Genomic DNA, 26282 nt, shown 5'->3' with positions numbered 1-26282 from the left:
CTTCCATGCTATTCCTGAGGACCTGAAGAAGGCAGTGGGAAAGCACGGGGTAGTTTTGCCCGAGTATGTTCACCACCATCTTTGAGCTTCCATCAAACGTACGGTGTTCCCGGGCTACTTCCCAGCACGATTAGACCGAACCCATCAGCCAGTGGCATAAAGGATTTGTTCTGGCAAGTTTTCCTTGAGAAGAATGGAAACCTCAGGAGACTGACCTATCCTGTGCAGTTTTATATTTCTGTCTGAGTGCAGGATTATTCTCCAACAGCGCTTGGCCCCTGAATAATCACTGAAATGTATTTTATTTGTGCTTTCTCTCTATCATATCTTTTAGCATATTTCTATCCTCAGAGCGAGAAACTGTTCATGAACAGCAGTTTGCTTCCTAAAAGTTCATTCACTGATTTTTCTGTACTTATTCTCCTCTGGAAAGGTATTTTCCAAACTTTTTTGTTTTTTTTTCTTCGCCTTCTCCCAGGCCTACCCATGCTTCCTTGCTTGCTCTGATATAATTTTACATACTGTTTCCAGTGGCTTTAGAATTCAGTACCCTGAAAGTACAGAGATCATATTGCTCCACCAAATGATCTGAGCTCCCAGTTCTGCTAATTTTGTACTGTTCATTCTTTCCCACTTTGGGATAATCTATTATGCTTGGATCCAGGCACGCACTAAAAGCTAATACTTCCATGAAGAATGTGCAATTTGTACTGTTTAGCTTGTGATGAGATTCCTGAAGTCTTTTTATGATTCTGTCTTGTTCCAAGGAGGCTTCTGCTCCCAACTTTTATATGCACAGAATTTAAGAAGAAAAAAAAAAAGGGGGGGGAGGGGGGAAGCAAAACAAACTGATAGGAAAAAAAATTACACACACACACAAACATCCAGCAGTTCAGCAGATAAAGCCTTTTTCCAGGGAATTCTAGTGGGCTGAAGAGAACTGTTTCTGAGGGCATTGAACTGTGTTTACTTTAAAGTGGCCAACAGGCATAAAATTAAACATACAGATGAATGCAATACAAAACAACAAAGTTCTGAGAAAAGCCCTTGCAAAAAAAATGCTTTGCCTTTTGTTTTTTGGGTTTTTTTTCCCCTCTAATTATTATTATCCTCCTTTTGAGTAGAAATTAAGAGTGGTTGAATTTAGTGCGAAGATATTGGCAAGCTTTCCTCAAGCGTCTCTGTCTCAAGGCTCAGGCAATCCCGCTATAGCCACCTTTCTTAGAGCAGGAGCCAGTTAATAGCGTTGTGCAAGGTCCAAGTCAGAATTGGCTCTGAAGGGTATTCACTCTGGGGCCTCTGTGTCTGCTAGAAACCCACATTCTGAGTTAGAGAAAATATCGAGAAGTGTCAACAGGAAACATCACGGAAGGGCACACAAGACAAATTAGAGAAAAGGAGACAACAGCAGAAAAAAAGGGAAGGGAAAAAAAAAAAAAAAGAAAAAAAGCCTTGCGATGACAATGCACAAAAGAGAATAAATATATATTTAAAACATGTGAAAGCAGAGGCTGTAAGCTAGTTAGAAAGAAGAAAAAGCCATTAAAAAAGGCAGGCATTTGAAGCAGTTGCAGTCTTTGTCAGTTACCTGATACCTGGTTCATTGATTAATCTGTTCCAGAGACATGTATCCATTTCTATGAAAAAGGGGGGATTTGTATTTTAAGCCTTGCCAGGAACAACAAGCAGACACTCAGTGTGCACCAGAGTAACATTTACAGTGCCTGGGCCAAATTCATGCCTTGTGTAATTTTATTGCTTTTACTGGAATTACACCAGAGATGAGTTTGGCCTTTTGCCTTTTTCTGGCATTGTATAATGTATCTATTAGTGAACATGTCGAAGGAAACAGGGCATTTTGTCTTCAGAATTTTCCATAAAATCTTTTTCAATAGGCTTAATAAATAAAATAAACCACTTAACCTATGAAATAAAAAAGACTCAAACAACATTTTCTAGATATTGAAATAATGTTAATATACTTGGTAAATCAAGTAGCTGACATTGGTACAGGCTGAAACAAAAAGTCCAGAGGAATTTAAAGCCAGCTGACTGTCTCTGGTGCTTACTCTGTGCCAATGAGAAAAAGAAGGTCCTGACATCCCCCCTGGTCAGAGTCAGATTCAGGGAAGCTCACGCATGAGGGTATCCACCTCCTAGCCATGCAAAAGATGAAAAGATAGACACAAAAATCCTCTCTTTTCCTCCCGAATAAACCGAGGGTTGGAGGCACTATGTCCTAGTACAGTACACATGCCATCACAGACAAGGAGCTGGCAGTATTTCCACTGCAAAGCCCATTTAGTCAGACTTTACAGTTCAGCCATTAATAGAATGGGCTAACACTTGACAAAATGAATCTTGGCCTAGAGGAGATGTTCACACACACACACACACCCCAAAAAGAAAAAAAAAGTTAAGACCATTAAGTTCCTTTAAGGGAAGAAAAAAGAGGTAGTTGTAGTTTCAGATTCTTTCAACATCCCCCTTGCTTAAAAATAAAGTTATGGTTTTTACATAAAGTTATGAAGGCATAATTCTGCAATGTAGAATAATTACTTTTCCCACGGGGGGGGGGGGGGGGGGGGGGGGGGAAATTACTACAACTACACTATGTTGTTTTTTTTTCAAAAAAGTTTTACAGCAATAAAAGAAAACACTAAAAAGAAGTTTTGCTGTCTGTATGCAACACTATGGGGTCAGTTTAAAAAAAACCCTGTCTCCTTTTTTTCTGCCTGCAATTCAAGGGAGCAAATAACTGCAGTTGTATTTCATTACTTCAATTATTTGCTGTAACAGCTTGTGTTACATCAGTGTTTTAACCGGATAATACAGCAGTCTAATGGGATTGGTACCTACGTGAGAGACATTGTACCAACAGAAAGCTTCAGGAGCAAGGCAGAGGGCAAAGCAGGAGGGCAGCTTAAAAAGGAGGCTTTATGTTAAGGTTTTCACTTCTTTAAGAGAAGAATTTTTTTTAGCTCCTTTTACTCCCCTGAATTTACGAAACTGATATTGTTAGCAACCTAGTAACTGAATTGTCCCTAAATTGGCTACTGTGTGATAAACCCCCAAGGAATTAACACGTCTTTTAAAGATTTTTAAAGATTGTTTTATTATAATCAGGATCCTCACAGATCATGGATGTAATTATATAGCAAACCAACTTCTTTTTGTCTTCACGCAGGCAAACAATGCTCCCTGGTTTGGGAGGAATGACATATATGTAAATGAGAGCAAAATGTGGCCATTTTGTTTCATAACACAGCAGAACGGTATCGCTTGGATGCTCAGCAGCTCCAGCCAGCCTGATCCAGCTCTCCATGATTCCTTCATGCACCTTTTTCATTTTCGGTGTCAGAGATGATGCTTTTCAAGTAATTGAAATTCCCGTGAAACGGATATTGCGATTAGAAACCGCTTTCTCCTGTTTATTCTACTTTTTAATGGGTATGGGTTATTTCAGTCTATAATTCCTGCTTTACTGATACCAGCCTCTGCCCACCAAAACAGACGGAGACTTAAGTACCTGACTAGATCTATTTTGCGGTCTATGGATGTTCCTTACAGTTAAGGAAATGCTTCAGCGTTTTGTTGGATCAGGGCCTTGAGCTTTATGTATTTGGATCAGAAATGTAAATACCCAGATTTTCTCTCAGGATTTAAAAAGAAAGGGCAAGAAGTTGTTCAGTTTCACAGATTATGGGTCACTTACAGGTAATACTAAGGCTCTTAAAATCGCCGAGGAGCCCTCCAAACCAAGGTGATGGGGCTTCTTCTCCGAGATGTCTTCATTCAGAAAATAACAGAGTCCTCAAAAGACAGAAAGAGGTTATTCCGTGCCTCCTCCCCTCATCTTCCCAGGAAAACTTACCCCCAGTCTTTCAAACCATATGTTTAAATTTGTCAGTCCTGAACCGACATGGTGTTACGTGACACAACGCACCAAAGTAGCTGCCACCAAATGGCTTTCCTGTGCCAGCAGTAACCACACAATGGTGTCGGAGGTACCACAACTTTTTGTTTACTTAGAAATGAAATAATTTTGATGAGTGTATGGTATCCGTTAGCAAGTGTTGAGTTCTTTATGGTGATACTGCTCATGTTGACTTAAATGGAAAAGGGATCAGCTCAGAAATCTTTAATAAGAAAAGTTTCTTAGTGTACTTGTAGTGATGCCCCGTGGAGCCACTAGAACTAAAAATCTGTCAGCATACTTGGTAGAAACTTTGTTTCATGGTTCTCTAACTCATATGATTGAGATTAAAGTGAACAAAATCTTGGCACATAGTTTGGCAGTCGAGAAGCATTCCTGCGTTTGCGTGTAGATGTGTGTGTGTGTGTGTGAGACAGAGGAGCAGAGAGAGGGGGAAATTTAGCAGCCACTCATTCGGTGTTAAATTATCAGGTGTTACATATTTTTAATAAACCTTAGCAGAAAGATAAGATACATCTTCTTCTAATGAAAAGGGCTTTCACTTAGCCTATAAACTTAACTTTGAACAAGCTGAGCATCTGCTCTGACCACTGAAAAGAAAATCATTCAAATACTCCAGCCCCGCTAAACTGTGAGCCAGACTTGAACCCAGACGGGAAGGTGGAAGATGCCGGAAGGGTGCTCTTTAAGCAGTCAGGTTTTCCCACTTTACCACTAAAACAGAGGAGCTCACAAAACGCTTTATTGAGTGCCCTGATCTTTGACCTCCAGGACTAACCCCACACCTCTGGTCATAAATAGCACTGGCCCAGTGATGGAGCTTTTTGGCCAAGAGCCCTTCCGCCATCACCGAGCAAAGACACAATCCTTTTAGATACTTTACAAACAGTCACGATATATCAATGTTTGAAAACGATCTGAATTTGCACACTAGAAATTATCCACAATGGTTTCTTTTATTATCTCTATTTCAGTCGCATTCGTTGTATTCTGATATGTCATACGTTAAAAACACAAAGGGCACAGCTTACAGTAAGAGTTTGTGTTAGAAACTTTGCAACTGTCTTGGATGTCTCTATAGAAAATGTCATTAATAATTACTGGAATTTTCACCAAAGAAGGAAATTAGATATGGAAAGCACTGCATGCCAACTTCTCCTTTCCAAGCCTTCAGAAATACCAGAGGGTTTGTGTGAACCCTAGTAAAGGGGGTGAGATTGGATTTCCACCTTCCTTGCATCATTCCATGTCACAGTCAGCATTAAGATACAAAGACAGCGATTCAAATCAAAATTCTTCCTGTAGCTTCAAATTTTAAAATAATTTTCTTGGATGGAATTATCCAATGATACTGATATTTATACATTTATTTCACCCCAAATTCAGATAACACATATCCAGTGCATTTTATTGCCAGCATATTACCAGGTTTTTCTTGCATGTCTCAGTTGTTTCAGTTATAGCATTTGTATTTCATCGTGATTTTTTTTTTTTTGCGTATTTCAAAGTAGAAAGCAATTTGTTCCATTTCAGACTGTACTTAAACAACGTCTTTTCAGGAATTCCTGAGCAATTCATGCACAAGTTTTAGGCTATTTTAATGTAGTATGGCATTGTATGCGTGTCAAACCATAAAATGAGAAGTATGGAGTTGCTGCTGTCAAAGTAATGAAGTATGCACTAATCTCTTAAGTTTTGGTACTTATCACTCTTTCTAACCCAGCTCAGGATTTTTATGGTTTCTGTAGATATCTGTACTCCATTTTTTGCCAAATGTTGCTTTGGTGGTGGTTCTAATTTTGCCCAAATTAAATAGAGGTAGAAAAAAAGGCTTTTAAGTTACCTGAACCTGTTTAAGGACATTAAATGTAGAGGGAACGACAGGAAAAATGATATATAACTGCAGAGTCCTGCAGCTAAGATGGGGGAAAATAAAGTGGAAAAATATCTAAGCACGATAGGCTTCTGTCACATTAAAATTAATGTTTCCATTTTTCCACATAGTACTGCTTAATGTCACTGCTTCATAAGACTAAATATGACTTTTGCAAAAACAGGAAAAATTTGCTCACTTGTTAGACTAGAAGTTCATCACGCAAAAGAAAGTGCACAACCATTCGGTGGAATCCCATGATTTTAATTATTCTTGTCTCTGTAAATGTGTGCAATGTACACTGGGAAAGATATTATTAAATTAAAAGTTATCTATGTGTATACATACACACACCCACCTTTGTCTTATCACATTTATATGTAAAAAAACAGATATGCAATGCTAAGAATTCAGTAAGTTGGTGTTAGATAGCCATATGGATACTTATCTTCCAAGAGAGCCCCTGAGTCTGCCACACAGGCATGGACTGTAACACCCAAAGGTGTCCGATAGTGTGCCTTAGACTAAAGAGCCTAATTTTTAAATGTTTTCTCACGCTTAGAGATAAAAAGCAAATACAAAGATAGATGCCTACAATACGACATGAATAAGCAAAGACCATTACCAACTGCACAGGGGAGCCCAAACTCCTTTTTCAGAGCAGGGTTCCTTCCGTACATCCCTGCTGTTAGAAATCCAGAACCGAGCGGGTCTAATTTCTAACTGTAGGAAACAGATCCAGCCTTCTGTGGTATGCAACGGAACAAGCACTGTCGGGTGCCTCGCTGATATTTCTTTAACCGTCGCGGAACTACAGCAATTAAACGCCGCGTCCGCATCCACTCCCCGGCGATGCACAAGAGCTGTAGGAAATGCCCACAGATGGTCAGGCAGGACCCACTCCTGAAGACAAGCTAGACAACCTTGAGACATCTAAGCTTGAGCAGAGCATAGCTTGAGGCTGCTAAATAAAAACTGGATCTTTTAGAAGACTATTGGGCCTATCTGGACTCCACGACTGTCTCTAAAAAGCCAAGGAATGACGGAAGAAGCAGACCTGTGACTTTTAGTTTCCATCCTAAATATCCCTACTCCATCCTAAATTTCCTATACCAATCACTATTATTTAAAAAAATATCTACATCTCTTTGCCAAGCCAAGGTACTACAGTCCAGAAAACGCAAACTCCTTACCCATTTTAGCTGAAGATTTTGTGTGCCCAAATGTACAGTTGTTCCGTTCCCAACCGTTAAAAGTCCAATAAGCAGCAGCACTAGTCAGGATGGGGAGGTGACATTACTGAGGTCTAATTTAATCTCTCGCTATTGTGAAAGACGGGAAAAGATTTGTCCCTACTGTGCACTAAATTCTCTTTAAAATCAGCATTGGGAGTCGGGGACGTTTGGAGAATTGTATCTGTCCCTTAGCTTTTAACCACAGTTCCTACTGATGTCAGTGGACCTGACCGAAAGTCCTATATAGTCCTAAGCGCAGAGTTAGACCCCCCAAAGCGCAATTTCCCGTAGTGTTCTGATGTTGCTCAAAAAAACACAGGCATGATGCTGGTGATGATGGATCCCCAAATGAAGCACAGTTCAACCAAAGTGGGGGGGGGATTTAGCAAAATGCATAAATTTCTTGTATGCTACTGTCTGTAACAGGCAGATCTTCAGCCAGTTTAGTGAGCATAAGTTACAGCTGGCTTTTGCTGGAATAGTTTACGCTCTTGACCCTCCTCAGTTGTATAGCCAATAGGGAGTTGTCAGGCTACATGTGTTTTTAAACTTCTTTCAGCTAAATCAGAAATCCGAAAAGCAAAATACAGCTCTCAGCAGTATCATGTGGAGTTGTGACACTCCCTGGAGGGCTCGGGGTCCATAAACCAATGAATGGATTACAATGAGGCATAAATGTAGTATTTTCATCCATGACAGATATAATCTTGAGCCTGTATTTTTCATGTTACTTAACTCTTTCAGAACGTAATGTGTGACAGAAAGAGTCTTATAATGCACGTTGCAGTAAATATCAGTCAAGTATGCTTTATTGCTGAGCTCTACATGTTTCCAGAAGTTAACAGGCACAGCTGGGATATAAGAAATGGCAATGTTGTATACATTTCTTGAACATACAAAATACCTTGGCTCTCTTCTCCCCCACCCTCCACATTACATCCCCAGCTGCTCTGATCATGTCACACAGTGGATGAGTTTTTCCATCGTCAGCTTCTCCTAAAATGATAACCTTTATTCAGGCTTTCATTCTCCCCAAAATAAACTGCATTTATCCACATTGTCATCACATTCAAATTAGACCGTCGCAGCCTACATCGCATGGCACGGGATAATAGAAACGGTAACTGAGGGAAGGTGGTAAACCGCCCCTTGGTAGCTGTACCTAGCGGAAAATACTCAGTGCTAGTATTTAACATCTACTTACCTACAAATGGCTCAGATCTCTTTAGCTGAAATTCCCTTCTGTCACTCACCAGAGTGTCATACGGCCACAACGCCAGACAGGTAAGGGTGGGAAGCTGAGCATCTCTGGGGACATGAAACTCCTCACATCCCAAAAGAGTTACTGATGAAGGACTTTTGAAGATTCCTGCTACTCCTGAAAGACCCTTTGGTCAAGCAGGGAAAAAAAGTATGCTTGATAAAGTAGCAGAGAACCATAGAAATCCTATTTTATTGCAGATAAATTAAGCATTGGTCAGAAGGGACCCACTGACCCGTACATGAGAAGCGGCGACTGCAGCAAAGGAGAGCAAATAGGAGTGGTGAAGGAGGTATTAAAAGAGAAAACAGACGAACAAACAAAAAAAGAAATAAACATTCACAAAATTAAATACTAATGTGTTACAGAGAGAGAACGCCTATTTCCAACTATTTGGTAATTTCAGACGTTATACTGCGTCGCATAAAGTAAGACAATGTTATTTCTTTTTAAACTGCCATTCCATTTAAACCAGCGAGCTGATGTGTGTACTTGAGGTCTGTATTTAGTAGGGATTTTTTCCCCTTTAGCATAAACCTTGTTGATTTAAAAAGTGAACAAAGATGAATCAGGTGGTAAATGTATTCATGTAATCATTTTCATTAATAAGCCGTTATAAATAATAGAGGGAAGGTTTTAAGTGTATAATTTTCTGTAGCACAATTGAGATTTTTCCACATCTTCAGCAGTAAGTTAATTAGAATCACCTGCATTTTCTTGGGCGGACACCAAATGGATTGCAAACAAAAACAGATTAAAATAGCTGTAGCTCATGGCATACAGATGACAAGATTCACAAAGAGGACAATCAGGCAATGAAAACCTCCTCTTTTTCAAACATTTTTAAAGGAAATTCAGCTCTTGTGAGTCGCTGTAAAAAGACGTTTGTAAGTGTTTCGCTGAAAGACTAGAATGGCTTTGTTTCTGATCCCATGATGAGTGAAAGAAATGTTTAAGAAAGATCACTTTACAGAGAGATTCAGACTGAAATGTGATGACTGTGATTCAAGCCAAGCCAAAAATTACAGCTCAGAATTAAAGGGGATGGACGTGGCTTGGGAATCCATTTTCCCACATTCCTGAATCTCAATCATCCCAGCCAACGTTTAAAAGAAAATACGGTGGAAAGCAATGAGGTCACTTTGTTTAGCTGCAAGAAGCGGGACTATCAGAAAGGCAAAAGTATATATTGGAGGTAACAGCAGAATTACAGTGAACACGCTGCGTGTTCGATGGTTTCATTCAAAACAAATAGCTTCAAAGCTGAGGTTTGATTCTTGTGACAGGGAACCGTCTGAGTTAAGTCTCGTTGTTCCTGGGGCTTTTAAACCATAAACTTCTTGAATGTCAAAGACAGTGCAACACAATAGAGAAGAAGACGAAGGCATAGGGAGCTTGATTTAGGCGTTAAACAGCAGCCCTGCGTCGCGGTGAACTGTGCGCTAGTTCAAATTGCACTTGCTTTGTACTGTCGCTACCCTTATTTATTTGTATATAAATATCTAAGTGGAAATTCTCCCATCAAGTGATATGAAACAGAATAAAGTATATCATCCATCATATTCACTTGTTACTTATTCTCAGTATGTAATGCTCATATTCAGTGTTGTAATTGCTTCCATTAAACAGTTTCTACAGGGTCTTGAAAACAATAAGATCTTAGCCGAGCTTTTCTCCTTTCATTGCGTCTTGAAGTTATTACTGCAAGAAAAAATGAGATTCTCTTTTTATGTAGGAATGCCCCTCATCTTCTTGATATTATTGCAGTCAAACATAGAATTATTTCTTGTTAGCTAATTTCCTAAAGAGATTCACCAAACCTCATGTCAGACACCTTCTATAGAGTCATTTCTTAGCTTGTTAAGAACGAGTGCAATTTCTCCTCTCTTTTCTCTCCCCCACTCTCTCTGCCTTTACTAAATTCTGATGCAGTGTTAGATTTCTACTAATAATAGAATAAAGAAAATCTTGTTCATGCTACCTTGAATTCGGGCTTGTCTGTCACAGGTCCTGCAGCTGGGCAGTGCTGGTCGTGAGTCCAGTACCTGCAAATCAAGTGAAAAGTACCAATGGAGAGGACTCCTCCCCATCCCCTCTTTAATTCGAAGCAACGAAGCGCATATTTTAGGTTTCATTTCATTTGCTTTGATATCAAGTAGAGTGCTTTACTGGAGATCCTATTTGTAGTGCATGAAGAGGTGCAATCCCTTCCCTGATTCTGTTGGATACTCCTCTTTCTATAATTCGAGGGATCACATTAGTCCCCTTTGCTATAGCACCGAACCAAGAGATCACATTCAGCTAATCATCTAAAATAACCCTCAAGTCCTTTGTAACCGACATCCAGAGTCTTGGATGTGCCCTGCGTTTCTCCGTATGAAAACTTATTAAACCGGACTGTGATCGTTTAAGGTGGCAGTTCAGATCTTCTGTAACTTTACCTGTCCTCAGCATTATTTAATATCTTCCTGATCTTTGTGTCATCTGCTAACTCTGCCAACAGAGATATTTTGCCTTGTTGTCCACATCTCTGATAAAGGTATTAGATGGCACTGGACTGAGAGCGCCACTCTTGAGAGCTCTGCCAGTTATGACCTTGTTAACTGATATCTCCCATTAACAACCACATTTTGAGGTCTGTCACTGAGCCAGTTTTTAATCCATGTAATATATGCCCTGCTAATTCCATAAAATGCAAGTGCTTTAATCAAAATGTCATGTGGTACTAAGTCAAAAGCCTCATGGAAGTCCAAACATACTATTTCAGCCCCATTGTCTTTATCAACCAGACCTGTCAAAAATCCAATCCTATCAAAAAATGCAACAAGTTTGTGAGACAAGGCCCTGATTTCCATGAAGCCATGCTGGTTGGGATTAATTATATTTTGCTATGAATTATTTGTTCATAGAGTCCTGAATTAATTATTTAAGTAGACTGTCTGGGGCTGAGGTCAGACTAGCCAGTCTCCAAGTGCATCCCTCTTACTGCTTTTACAATATCGGAATAACTCTTCTGCCATTGTTTCCAGCCTTAGTCATCTCCAAGTATTTCGCTATATTTTGTTTAGAAATGAGAGACACGTGTAGCATGAGCACTGATAAGTGAAAAACTGATTTTTTTACATCAGCGATTACCTCTTTGTCCTTCAGATTGACTTCCAGTATCACTTGCTGTTCGGTCTCCTTGGTTTGTTTATCCTTGTCTATCTAGAACTATCTACCATGACATTTGTATGGCACCCACTTCCATGGCAGCTGAGTACCTTCTCTGGACTAGGGATGGGACCTGTTTTCACATCAGATGTTAGCTGGGATGTTGTTTTCAGCCTCACAAATGTGATCCTTGGTGGAAGGAGTGCAAGAAGTGGGTAGTTCTGATGAGCAAAAGAGATTTTTTCCAGCAGAGCAGAGCAAATCCCGGTGTCAGCCTCTGGCCCCGCTCCAGGAGCTTTAGGGCATGCCTAACCCCACCCAACGCTGCACCAAAGGGCAGGATGGAGATGCCAGCAACACTGAAAACCACGCTGAGCGCAGATAGTCTTATGTTCAAAAGGAGACAGTGCTCATTTCAACTCCAGCTGATCAAGATGCGTACCAAGTTCGCTGGTTCAAGTATCTTCAAGAGATCTTCAAGGCCAGGCTGGACAGGGCTTGGAGCAACCTGGTCTAGTGGGAGGTGTCCCTGCCCATGGCAGGGGCGTTGGACTAGATGATCTTTAAGGTCCCTTCTAACCCGAACCTTTCTATGATTCTATGATTCAGCTCACACCACCTCGACACCACACATTTTACATCCATGTCTCCCTTGTTTGCTGTTGATGCCTCCATATTCCTTTCCTCTCTGTGGTGTAACTCAGATTTGTTTCATCATTCTCATAATTTTCATCTCTGATTTCCATGGCATTGGACAAAACTTTTTTTTTTTTTTTGCTCCCACGTGCACCTGAAACTCCGGGTACCTTTTGTACCTCTATCCAGACACAGTACTGCTAATGTTGAATTTTAATGTCAGATCTACTCTACTCTACTCTACTCTTCATGATTTTCCTTCTACCGACATACAAATATTGATCCTTCTGTGAAACTCTATTTTTTCTTGCACATTGTTTTGTGTTTGGTGTTTTGTGTTTGGTGTTTTTCTCATCAGACACGTTATCTTGCCATTGGTGTATTTGCTGCATTCATCCATTTCTGCTTCTTTAAATGACTTCATGCCTCCCTTTTGTGCCCTTAGTACACTTTTATAAAATTGTTTATATATCAGATATTTATGGTAAGATGCATATGAAAACAGGAGGAAAGAATTATAGTTTTAGGGAGAACATACCCTGATAATGACCTCTTAAATATTTGTAAAGATAGCCCTGGGCATCTGAGCCCACAAAATAGTTTATAATACAACAGCTTGATTACATAATGATACTTTAGTTTTAAAACGTATGATCTTTCTGTTTATGGGAAGGCATAATAGGCTCCTTTGAAATACAATATTTTTGCCCTGAACATAACTGATTTTAAATGAAAGGACTAACTAAAGAATGCCTTTCTTCAAGTTTGTACTTCACTTTGTTGTTGAATCCAGCATGATGGTTTCTTTTACAAAACTCCTACCAGGCCTGGGGAACCACACCTATTTCAGGATACGTTAATTGGGAAAGTTTCATGGGTTTCTGTGCAGGAAGTTACCTAGTACCGTTTAAAATGGCATGTTTCAAATTCTAAATCTTGTTAAAAAACAGACAGAAAATTTTCTGTATACCACCCCTCCCTTCCCCCTGCGCATAGAGAATTTCCTTTTATATTCAGTTTGAAGATATCGTCAAATTCAATTCGAAGATATTGTCAAATATAGATTAAGCTTAGGGAGAATGCAGTGGCATTTGGGAGAGGGATTCGTTCTCTGCACCAGAAAGAAATTAATGAGAACGTTTCATTCAAGGCAGTTCATAAAGGATCAGAACTATCTGAACCCGTAGTTTCATATTTTAAAAAGTATGTTTGGATAAATATATCACCTAAGCTGTAATTATTTCCTCTATTTTCAATGTTTCTCTGCACTACCTGGTTCCAGCTCAACCACTACCGGAGCTGGCTCTGACCTGCATTCATGGCTATTTCCATTTCGGTTAGAAGCAAGAGTGCAAGAAATTTTCTTAAATAAGTGTTCTTCTAACATCTTCTGTGCAGTTATGCAGAGTGTGTATAATGTTTATTATTGTTCATAAACCCCAACGAAGTCTGAGCCCAGTTGCCTTTTAACTTTCTCATCAGGAGAACCTGTATGATCTTTTAATGGAAGTAGTTAAATTTGCCTATAGTTTGGCAGCTACACTGATGTGTTATTGAATAAGTGTTTCCTATACCTTCATAAAATTTAGGGTGGAAATACTGAAAGTCTTTACCATGCTTTTGGCTGTCATTTCTAATTTTGGGTCCATCCTGTTCTCAGGTTCCTCATTAAAACAAACAGAAACGAAGTTGGAGACTGGGATATAAAGCAAATAAAATATTAAAAAGTTCTCCTCTAGGGCAAAATCCGGAGATTCTTCCCTGATAAACCCCACTCCAAAACACAAGAAGGTCACCCTATAGTGAACAACAGTTGGACTTTATTACAATGAAGATTTTTGTCTGAAATGTTCTTTACCACTGTACTTAAATGCCGGCACCAGATAGGAAACTCTGCAAGGCTTTTGTTTCATCTTGTTCCCTAAGTATTTATAGCCTGACGTGAAGAAACACTGACAGCAGTGCAGTGATGTTTTTATTCTTGATGGAGGTGCCCTTAAAAGTGAATTTGCTTTGAAAACTGTTATAGAATCAGGATATTAGAACTATAAAGACGTATTTCTCCCTCTCTTTCTCTTTTGCACCTAATTGAACATCCAAAATAAGTTGTTAAACAATCCAGCTAAGATAATGTGGTCATGAAAAGGATGTCCAAATCCACCAATTTGCATTGATTTGGTTTGGCTTAACTTTCAAAGTTCTTGGAGCAGAAAGTTGATGGCACGTGAACACTATAATTGGCTTGATATTCTTGGATTTTTTTTTATTTTTTTTTTTCTCTCTGCCATATTGTATAGTGTCCAAATGAAATGCTAATCAGACCTCATTTCTGGACCAAAGAAAATTTATAACAATAATAATGCAGTTGTATACTCCAGATCGTTTTGCAAGATGTAATATCCTCCAGTTTACAACGTAGTTTGTCATTTTCACTCAATCTGGATAATTTATGGAGGTTCCAAACTGATGCTATTAATGAGAGACATTGCTACTTCACACAAAGTGACATGTATTGCTTTCACTTCCATTTACCCAAAAAGGTTAAGAGCCAAATTGAGTTAGATCTGAATAAAAGTTAGCATTCTGGTTTGGGGCTTGTTCATTTGTTTGTTTGTTTGTTTTATTTTTCTTCTTTACTTTCTGGTTTAGACTTCAATTTATGTGATGCAATTCTTAATCCCTTACCACAAGAGTCCCACATTCCTACACTGGGAATTACTCTCGCTTTCTCACTGTCCTCTTGCTAAAACAGAATGAGACTCTTCAGATTTAGGATAGAATTGCATTACTTAAACATTTTGGTAATTTCCATTTGCTCATATGTTATATATCCGGTAGATGGATAACTTCCAAGTGGTCTTGATTACCAAATCCTTTTTGATTTCTCTTAAATAAACTTTTTCTTTATCCCTCTGTAACCAAAGGGGATCTTCCTGAAATGAATCATCAGTCCCAGTATTATGTTGCAGGACACCCACAGGTGCAGGGTAGAAAATTGTCTAATGAAAGACATAGACAACCAATGTATAATATGGAACTATTACCCCTTTTTTAAAATAGACCCAAATCAGGATGTTCCTAGCAGGATAGACATAAAATAAGAACTTTATTTTGTAGAGAGAGAAAACAAACACACAAAGAAACAACAACAACAACAAAAGACTGTATTTGGTTTCAGTCTGCATCAAAAGGAAAATTAAATCTTTTAAAATGTTTCGAGATCAGTGAGGAATACCTCCAAGCAGTTGAGTCCACTGGCTATGACACTCATCTGCCAAGGCACGATGCAAGTGTCTTTTAAATAAGGACTATAATCTCAGATCCTTCCTATTTAAGTGTAATTACAACCCAGTTTCTGGGTTTTTGCACTTGTTTTCACTCTTTCCTGTAGTTCCAATTTTTCCTTTTCACCCACTCCAAGCTGGAAAAAAATTTCCCCCTAGATACATTGTTAGGAAACATTTCCTGAAAATTTTTGATTTTGACAAATAAGCTTTTCCAAGAGAAAGGTTTTCTCTGAAATTGCTTGCCAAAAGCTAATTAAAACTTGTGTTCCAAGTGATGAGTAGCCTTAAAAAAAACCTGTTTTGTGTAGAATCTCTTCGCTTCTTAGGTACTTGCAAGTTTTAAACGTGAAATAACAATGCACAGTTTAGTGTTTTCCATTTTTAAGCATGCAGATTCGGTCGTTGTTGCACAATAGCTAATTCTCCCGGGAAAGGAGAGCGGTTCCCATGTGCTTTGAAATGCTACAGCTATGCAACCAGGGCTGGAAGTGCTATTTTAAACAGTCATATCAGCAGAGCTTGCTGTAGGAGATAATATGTCACAAAAGGGAGTATGACATCTAGTTTCACCTAGAAGATAAACCTTGAGTAGATACGCAGGGAGAAACAAAACTGTCAGGTTGTCCTTGAAAAGAATGGCCTATATTAATGAAGAAATGTACTCCAGGGCATATGCTATTTGGGATATTTAATTTCGTCTTCAAACTTGTCTGATCCGCTATGAAGAATATAGTAGAGAAGCAGTAGTTATGCGTAGTCTCACGCACGTCATGATTTCAGAGTAGGCACCTCACCGCTTTATTTCCAGAAAGGTCACAGCCCCAGAAATTCGTGTCTGAAAAACCCAGGCCCCAGACCGAGAAGTTTCCCCAGCGCTATTAATATAAACACCCCTCTTTTAAGCAGGGCTTGCATAGCATGGTGCGTATCCCAACCAGCCCTCCTCTATAACACGAGAGCTAATTCACTCTTCCTTTCCCGTCACACTCGAATACCCTTGCAGAACTGTACTCTGCTGACAGAATTACAAGATAATTATAGTCAGGTGTTTTGTTTTCACTTAAGTTAATCTACCGCTTTTATTTTTCATTGTTGTTTTAATCAGGCAGGAGGCACTTCAGTTGTTGTCAGGTGGATTATTTTTCAGTCGTTCGCTACACGGCTCTTCTTCATACTTGTTAGGGCGCTTCTGGCTTCCTGACAGACGTACAAAGAAAAATACTTATATGATCTAAAATGAAATATGTGTTTCTCTTTCAGGTCTAGATGTTGATGGAATATACAGAGTTAGCGGCAATCTGGCAACAATACAGAAGTTACGATTTGTTGTCAATCAGGGTAAGTGATTCCTCCACCCTGGTAATGTTTTGTTTAGTGCTTAACTGTCTCAGATGACAGTATTTCAGAATCTGCTATACATTAGTGGCATAGAATGATGAGCCGTGTTTTGGAAAAGAGAGGAAAGGGAAGGTAGAAAGATATTGCACAGAGGGAAATGTCAGCTAGGAGAGAGGAAAAACAGCAGAGTAAGCAGAGGAAAAGAGTCGTGAAACAGGAGACGAGAAACAAACAAACACACACCCCAAAAAATCACACACGAAAAAAAAAAGAGAAAGAATGAGGAAATGGGTACACGAAATAAGGTGGCAAAAAACAAAGCATATGTTGAAATCAAAGAATCAAAGTGAGGAAAAAAAGAAAGATTAAAAGGAAAAATAGCAGATTGGATGTTGAAAGCTAGACAAAGCCAAAAGTAGAACAGGGATCCAAAGGAAACCAGTGAAAAAGTTGCTGAAAAGAACTGAAAAGGAAATACTAAAAGTAGAGTACTGGCTCTGTCAAAGTCAGTGGAAGAGTTACCACTGATTTTGAAATTGCAAGGATTTGACCCCAGGAAATGGGGTCTTCCTCTTCCCCAGAAGAGGAAAGATGAATATTTTGGGGACTTGAGAACCAGAATTGGAACCAACCTGTAAACATTTGCTGAACATATTTCTGCAGATTCCACGGATAATGAGCATATTTCCACAAATACAAAAGAACGTTTTTCACAGAAGCGGCCTAAATGAATATAACGTTGATCGATAGATAATGTTACAGGTGTGGAAGCCCATATTGGTAGCTAATTAGGATACCTGACGAATACATTCACCTCTCCGAACAGTTTACTACTCTTGGCAAAGACTAAACATCCCCGCATTTAATAGCTTAGCAAATACCATCGATGGCAGTGAGTCTCCTGATACTACTTAATGAGAAAATAAAATGAAGCTTCTCAGAAATAAGGAAAAATCCCAAATCTTAAATTGCATTATAGACTTTATACACTTTTGAATTAATCAGGTATGAATGTGAAGCTGCTGCAACATTTTCTCCTACTTTTTATTAACTCTTTTAAGAGTTACCTGGAGACTATTACCAGCACTGTTAAATATTGTGTATTGTATGTGTATTTTCTGGAGACGATAGCTGTTGGAGAACAACTTCTTCAATTAGTTTTGTATTATACATAAACTAAGACTTTTGACTCAAAAATTCTCTTGAAATGGAGAGATACGAGAGACGTAAAACTATTCCCACCTTCAAGCCTCCATTTACACCTCTAGGGAAGGTTTCAGGGCAGCTGTAGATGTTTGCCACCTCCTGAGCTGCTCCAGATCAGTCTTGTCTTCAGCTGAAACTGGAGGGTGAACTCTGGTTTATGAGGAATCAATGTTTATGCCAGTAAATTCAGTGAGAGCGAAAAAATCGTCAGCCTCATGGTTTTCACTCATTACTTGGGTTCCCTTAGATTTATAGTTGTTGGGTATTTGTGTGTTGATAATGTAGTCTGCCTTGGCTTTCAAACGACCGTACACTGTATTTTGTTTGGAGACAGAGAGGCAAAATGGGGATTTTCTATCCTTCTTCACCGCCTAGGATCTTTGCTCAGGAAAAAATGTGCCATAAAAATAATAGTCCTGTCTATCACATCTCGTGGCATCCAAAGGTTAACGTACTTGAGGTTAACGTTACTGCTCAAGTTTTCACCTAAAACAGATGGGCTGATACTGTAAAGCTAGACAAAGTCTAGCTAGTTAGAAGTCTAAGCTGGCTTTTTGCAGCGCAGAGGTACCAGGCACCTTTTTCTTCTGGTTTATACCACTGCCAAAATGAACGTATAAAGGTGAAGTTAATGGTACATCAAAACCACCCTGACACTGGCTAATTAGGCCACGTGCAAGAAATCTGCCAGTTGAGTGACAGATGCAAGGTACAGGCAGGGAACAGCCCATTGAGGCACCACGTACCTGCGAAAAACACGGTGAGGAGATGGTTTGAACGGGATTTACTTAACGTGTGCTTGGGAGGACAATAGCAGTCTCCACCTGAAGTCCGCAAGGGCCTCTTGTCCCCTGTCAGATGCTGAAGACAGCAGCAGTTTCAGACTGTTTCATAAGTCACAAAAGTTACTTTGAAAACTGGTATATGCTTCCAACCTGCTTATTTACCAGCCCTCTAAAGCTCTGCAGTGGGATGATGTTTAATAACACGCTTGCCACGCATCACTTTTTCATTTGGTAATTATTGTGACCTCCCAGTCTCAATCTCTATACCTTCATTTTTCTGTAGTTATCGGTGGGAAAGCATTATCTATCTGTATGGTTTTCCCATAGAGATCGCTTTTTTATTATAGTTAAACTTTAATTTAATTATAAATGCAAACAAATGTTGTGAAAAAGCCTATTGACATTGCAGAGACTGCCTGTGCAATCAGTTCCTATACAGGCCAAGTACTTAATGGGCTCTTTCTTCCTGCTTGCTTTGCCATTGTGTTACACCTACATTTATAGGATATAAATAATATGTATCACATTGAAAATTAAAGATCATAGCAGAGACTCTAGGCTGGCTGCCATATCAAAGTATTTTTTATTAGAATAATAATTAATTAGAATATAGCTTTATTTGGCTCCTTTTCCTATACTGTTAATGTCATCTGTGGCATCAAAAATTAAATAAGAGAGAACTGGTGAACATGAAAAGAAAACAAACTAACAGTTGACAGCTTCATCATTAAAGAAGAAATAAGAACAGTAAAAATCTAAAAAGACCCTTTAAATTCTAGATTTTTGGGGGTGACCATGGGTTTACAATAAAAAAAAAACAACACATGCCTTGTATCTTTTTAAATTCTCTGAATATAGTTTGTGTTTCCTTCTCGTTTTCTTGAGGTAGGCAGCTCCTGAACAGGGCTTTGACCTTGCCAACACAGGCTTCAGCAGAACAAACTACCTTATTTACTTTATCCCTTTCACAGAGTTTTCTTTTTCTATAGAATTCTATTGATATCACACCTTTTTTGCTTCTGTGCAACAGGATTATCTTTTATCTATGATTTATTTTCCCATTAAGAGCTGAAAAGATCAGTTGATCATAAGAGGACCAGGCTATAACATCCCTCAGCACTTTCGAAACTCTAAGTCATCATTTTTCAAATCACTGAATCAAGGCAGTAGAAGCTGTTTGGACCAGACTGACATCAGGAAATTCGTACTTCTCTTAGTCTACAAGCACTGAAACAATTTTGGGTTTAGAAACTAAGCTACCAGTCATTCAATATATCTGGCTGAGAACCTATGGTAAGGGGTTCTGTAACGGCCAGAGGCGTTAGACAGAAAAGTCCATTCCTCTTATGATTTCCATATTTTTGCTTAAGAATAATAGTTGCAAACTTTAAAAAAAAAAAAAAAACTAAAATAAAAAGATAAAAGAATTTTTGGCACTTGGCAATTCTTTAGGGATTTTATGAACAATCTGGAGGACTTTTGCTGATTTTAAGCAAGGTGTCGTAAGTTAAAGCCTTTACAGGCTTTTAGAAGTATATTCTTTTAATTCACACCTGTAGGAAAAGGGATAAAGGTTCTGTAAGTGGGTCTGTTTAGCCACATAAAGTGTGCTGGCAGTTCCAGGGTATGAGGATGCTACTGAGAAGATCAGTTGTTTTGCCCCAAAGCCCCAGGGTGGGGCTGACATGAGCCGCGGGCCCATTGGCAGGGCTGGGGGAGCCCCAGGTGGGGCTGCTCAGGGCAATTAAGGCACCACTATATCAAAGTGGGGACAGGTGGGAGCTGCTTTTTGAAATCAAGCTTCTGACCTTATCAAAAATGCTAACAGTGAGGCACAAAGTGCCTCAGAAAGAAAAAAAAAAAAAAAAAAGCAACAGCACCAAGAAAGAAAGAGGGGAGGACTCTTCATCCATGAGGATGTCGGTATGTAAGAGCGTGAATTTGTGGTGCATTCCCTGCTCTGGCCGAACCCATAATGTTGATGTCTACTGTGAAATAACGGGCTAAGACCCTCTTTGTGCTAAACCCTAGGGGTTCCCTGTCCTGCTTGCACATGCCTGTCCCAACCACCCTCAATTTCCCCCTGTGCTTGAAGACCAGAGATACCTGGGTGAGGAGGTAGAAGCTTCTTTATGCCTCCTGTGCTAATCTGCTGGGTAGCTGGAAAGGCATTCAATTTCTATGACTGTCAAACAAGCAATTTTTGTGAGTACTAAATTAACTGAAAAAAATGGAGCTATAAAGGGTTCGTAACACATTGCTGAAACACTAGGATTCTATCCTAATGCATATATGTTCAGGGAAACTAACCATAGAAATACAAATTTCAATACTTATTGGTTCATTCAGTAAGTGTTGGTTCATACATAATACAAGAGAGCTCCTAATTGTCTTTATATCTGATGCTTTGTTTGCAAAATGCTTGGTATTTGCTGTACAGATGACCTTTGCATCCCGTTATTTCATTTGGAATACCTTGTGCGTTAACTATGAAACACCACATACCATCCAAAGGTCAATTTCCATGTTTTTACGGCTTGGTTACTATACTTCTGTACCTACGGGCGGGGGGAAATATGAATTTTTACAGAGGCTAACTATTACATTATTGGCGAAAGGTACGTTTCTTATAGAACATGGAAAAGGGCAGCCAAAGATATCCGAATTGGTAACTACATTGGGGAAAAAGGTGAATTTAATCTTACCCTGACGTTACCTCCAGTTAACAAAAAAACATTTTGGGAAAAAGAATTAAATTATGTCAGTTGCTTCCTGTATGAGAACATACTGGAATATAATTCAGTCTAGGAAAAATTAAAAGTAAAATTTAAACCACAAATACGTGAACTGATTGTGAATATTTATTAACTAAATAATTTAATAATAAAGAAAATGCCTACTTGATTAATTGTTACAGAGTAAAAATTACAATAAAACTGTCTTGATCAGTGCTTTGCAGAAGCACCATTACTGTCTGTGCAGTTGTTTAACAAGGATTTAATTGGAAAGATAAGTGAATGCACATTTAAAAGTATTGTTAATTTGCTTTATAATCACCCCATCCTTCACAGTATTGACAGCACCAGGCACAAACCCCTTTCTCTTTTACAAGTATTATTTTCCATATGTGCACAATAAATTCTGAAGCAGTAATTGGAAATTTTATGGATTTCAACATACCTACTGTTTTGAGTTTATAGGTGCCATATCCCCTCTCTAAAGGTAGCTCATAGGTGGCATTTTAGGTAAAATCATTGCCTTTTTATTACCCATGGGCTGTTTTGGAGGTTGTGGTGTGCTAGTTTGTTAGGTTTTTTTGGTGGTTTTGTTGTTTGTTTTTGGTTGTTTTTTTTTACTTTCCAAAGGAATATCTAATTCCTATTTATTTTTCCTTTCCATTTGAAATATCAACAAAATCCTCATTGCAACATTATTTTTGATTTAATAAACAACAGCCGTCAAAAACAGTAATCTTCAATATGTTTATATTCCATCTGTACTTATATTTATTGTTCTAAAATGGCTTGGATTAATCTAATTGACAAGTAAGAGCCCAGACCATATGAGCAGCTAAGGATGATACCTTTAACCAGCAGGATTCCTCAACTGCACTGACATGTTCTTTATCAATGAACTATGAGAAAAGAGGAACAAATCTTGGGAATTTTTTTATTTTTTTTTTAAATATTACTGATTATGTGAGCTTGCTGGGACCATATGTCTGAGCCTCGGCTAACGGGAACCAGAGTGGTTTCCCGGCTGGCTCTGCCTCGGCGAGCAGAGCCCGTGGAGCTGACACAAGGCTGAAGCTGCCTTTGAAATGGAGCTGCCAGGTCAACCCAAATGGGTTGGGTGGTTTTGAAGCAAGTATTTAGAAAGAAAAAAAAAAAAAAAAAAAAAAAAAAGAGGGGGGAGAAAAAAAGGGAGGAGGGAACTGGGAGGAAAAAAAAACCACAACAACAAAAAAAAGAAGCATCTCCTTCTCACAGCATTATTTGTTTAAAATAAGAAAAAGGGGAAAAAACCCAAAGAAACCAACAAAACTTCCCACTCCCCAGTATTTCCATTGATCTACTGTATCCATTTCAGAGGCAGGCAGCAGCTCTGGTCCTGGTGTTAAGCAAGGCTCAGAGGGCAGAGGAGAGCAGGTCCTCTGTCAGCTGCCAACTTCCAGAAAACACCTACAAACATGAAGGTCCAGCAGGACCATCGCGGGCTTTACTTAAAATTGCAGCCAGGATCGCTGGAAAAAGAGGGGAGAAAAGAAAAAGAGGGATGGGGTCTCTCTTGCACTCACTTTCCTTTTTGTTTGCTGGTCTTTAGTTTCTTGTGCAGATGCATTACTGAGATTTCCCTTTGTATCCTGCCGTTTTTAGGCATTTTAGGAGGTTATTGATTGCATTTTCCAGGCATAAGTGAGTATGTTTAGAAACACCTGAACGTGTCTTGGTTGGGGTCTAACCTTAGAGCCACCCTCCAGCCTTGATGACAGTCTCCCTGTGACAAAGCACGGCCCAGACAGAGAATCCTTCCTCACTTCTCCAGCAGTTACTGGTGTAACCAGTCTCCCTGAGAAACCAGTAAGAGCGGTCCAAAGTTCATGTTGGAAATATCAGGCTCAAACTAGGTTACTAGCTAGCTGAGAACTAAAATGTCTTGAAAGCCTTGAATCAAAAATAGTTTTTTCTTTCTTTTTCACACTTCCGAGGCAAGCACAGAAAATAAAATGGACTGAAGCAATTTTCAGAAATAATTATAAAACAGCTTGTTTCTGGGTTAAGACCTGCATATGCCAAGCTGTAGCCAAGAATTTCTTTTTTTTTTTCTTAATTTAATTTTTTTCCAAGCTTTAAAACTCTGACAACAGAATACTTTAATTGAGCCCACAGTAGTTGGTGAATCAATTAATATGTGCATGTTACTGACGTGGGTTCTTCCCCTCTTTTCTCTCTGTGTTTGAATGTCTATTTTAAGATACAGAATTTTTTTTTTTTTTTTACTCAGAAGAAGGTGTGGTTTCCACATCTTACCCTTCTTTTTCCAGAGGGGAAGGGGGGGAAGCATAGTACCCCAAAGAGAGATTTATAAGTATCAGTCAGGTGATGAAACCTGATGAAAATACTAATTTTTGCAACCGATGCTTTGAATTATTTTGTAAATAATGTGCATCATATACAAAAAAAAAAGGATGATAGATCTGGAATATTAGTGTTTTTCCAATATATCTTATTTTGCTCTCAGGGTGAAGGGAAAAAAGAAAAAAGAAAGAAATTTAATCAGAATTAGAAGTCTTAGTTGCCCAATCTGTAGCTCTAGACACTGTACAATTTCTCTTACCAATGGTATTGTCGTGTTTTTCTTTTCAACAGTGTGATGAATAAGTCGGTAGATTGGGGCAGAAGAGGCAGTAAACTAGGTTAGTGTGGTCAGCCACAAACATACCATGGATTTTATGGCACGTATTGTATGATCAAGCATTTAAGACACGCCTTTTATTTCTTTTCTAACCACAGCACTATTTGCGTTACAATAGCTTTTTGCTTAGTAACACTTCAAGAAGTTGAAGAGCTTCTTGATAACCCCTCAAGGAGTGTTATTTAGGCGTTGAGGAGGACTGTAGTTTTGCACGCTGTAGCAAGGGATTGCCTTTTTTTTTTTTTTTTTTTTTTTGGGAAGCTCATCGTTGTCATGGGTGACTTTTTGTTTGGGTTTGTTGTGCTGATAGCAATGCTACAGGAAATACCATTCCACAGAGCTCTGAAACAACAAGGAAAGGAAATAATTTATCGAGTCATTTGTTAAAAGTATTAACAGGAAAACTTTCTAACTACGTTTTTTAGGATGATGGAATAATCTCCAGAAGCTGGAGGTTGCCAGGTTTATTTATAGAGAAACTGAGCCAAGCGTCAACGGTATTTTGCATGGGATGATCTTGTGCTGCAAGGAGATGGATACCCTGGAGACATAAGCTGCATAGTTCCTACTTAAAGTTGGTCATGCTCAATGTCTTACAAGATCATGGTGTGGCCTAATATTTGGGGGGGTTTTCACCCCTGTGGTCAATATCTGTAGTTCTGTGGTTTGTGTGTAATACTAGCTGACAAATAGGAACTTGCAGTAGGGTCTGCACCAAAAAGGGTGATGTTATATGTGGATCTACGTTATAGTATTATGCACGGTGGCAAGGGATGAGAAGTTACCACACCACGGAATTAAGCTTTATCATGGTATTTGTGGTCTTCTGTATACTGAGATCTGGGAAAACCATAAATGCTACCGTAGATGCAACTGTTGTGAGTAGTGAGCGATTTTGGCTGGGGGAGACATTGGTAATGTGTTTAATTGTTGAACTTCGGTGGTTATTTTAGTGGGAGGAAAGAGTGCTGGGGGCCAAACTGGGACATCACTGGGGATCAAATTGGGAAACTTTCAAAAGAAAAAATCTTGGAGAAAATTTAAAAAAAAAAAAAAAAAAGGAAAAAATGTAAACTACATCTATGGTTATTGGAAATTTTTGCTTTTATGAGGAGACCTAAGTTCTTTTATTGACTGTCTCATTTGTTGCTAAGGTCTTTCTTATAAATATATTCCTGCTAAAAATAAATTCATTTTCTTAAGAAATGTTCAAGTCACTCATACCATCATTTTTATGGATTTAGAATTGAATATTCCTTCCTCTTTTGTTTGTTTCTTTTTTCTCCCCCTTTTTTTTTTTTTAAAGTATTATTGTGCAATTCAGTGGAATTTTTTGCATGAGCAAATTATCACGGTCCTGGAAAGCGTCTTCCCTTAGTATGTTCTTTGGACATCTTGAGCTTGATTCAGTTACCTAATAATTGGTATGTAGTGCCACTGGAGAGGATGCTGAGTATCAAACTGACTGTCACAAGGCTCCTGGGTCTAGCAGAGGATACACAGTAGTTATGCCCTTGAAGACTGGGTGCTAGAAGCCAGGTGAGATGTCTTAGAGCATTTTAGGAGCATTAGGTGCCTATATATAGGCAAATGAATAATTTTTCTTGAATACACTGTTGGCTTTTTCCCTTAAAAAAAAAATCCTGTCATATATACGTGTATAAAAAATATTGCATATATATTCAGCGGGGAAACCAAGATTATTTTTTTTTTTTAAAAAAGGAGCTTTAAGAGACCCTGATATAGAAAAGTGTTGTATCCCACTGTCCTGAACAAATACATGCTACATACATAAAGAAAGAGACATTCCTTCCTCCTTCTCTTGCAAGTCTTAATTTGCACTTATTATTGTAGGGATTATTAAACACATTAATTAAAAAACTTAGAGAGGTAGTCACACTGTATTTTAATTTCAAAGTTATGCACGGTACCAGAGTCTTAAAAGTGAGAACGCAGCGTAGCTCTCACTTGAGTTTCCAGCTCTCATCTGAATGTTAACACTATTCAGTCTGTAGCCTCCCTGTTGTCAGTAAAAGTAACGGGGATTATTCAGATCTCTTGACATCAGAAGTCGTTTCCCAACTCTTCTGTAATAATGTGAGCCTAATCAAAACCCTTCATTTGGACAAACACCTCGGGGTGAGCTGTGAGAATGA

General features: G+C 38.8%; 1 protein-coding gene across 3 annotated transcripts in view; it reads left to right on the top strand.

The window, feature by feature from the left end:
• Window positions 1-26282, top strand: part of ARHGAP15 (Rho GTPase activating protein 15) — a 344807-nt gene that overhangs the window by 219224 nt on the left and 99301 nt on the right. For all 3 annotated transcript variants that reach the window (XM_054208190.1, XM_054208189.1, XM_054208191.1), the window contains one exon: window positions 16643-16720. In XM_054208190.1, the coding sequence (XP_054064165.1) occupies window positions 16643-16720 (78 nt within the window). The remainder of the gene's footprint in view (window positions 1-16642; window positions 16721-26282) is intronic.

The sequence above is a fragment of the Rissa tridactyla genome, chromosome 7, assembly GCF_028500815.1.
Source record: "Rissa tridactyla isolate bRisTri1 chromosome 7, bRisTri1.patW.cur.20221130, whole genome shotgun sequence".
NCBI classification, from domain to species: domain Eukaryota; kingdom Metazoa; phylum Chordata; class Aves; order Charadriiformes; family Laridae; genus Rissa; species Rissa tridactyla.
The sequence above is the reverse complement of the archived record's forward strand: the minus strand, read 5'-3'. Positions and strand labels throughout refer to the sequence as shown.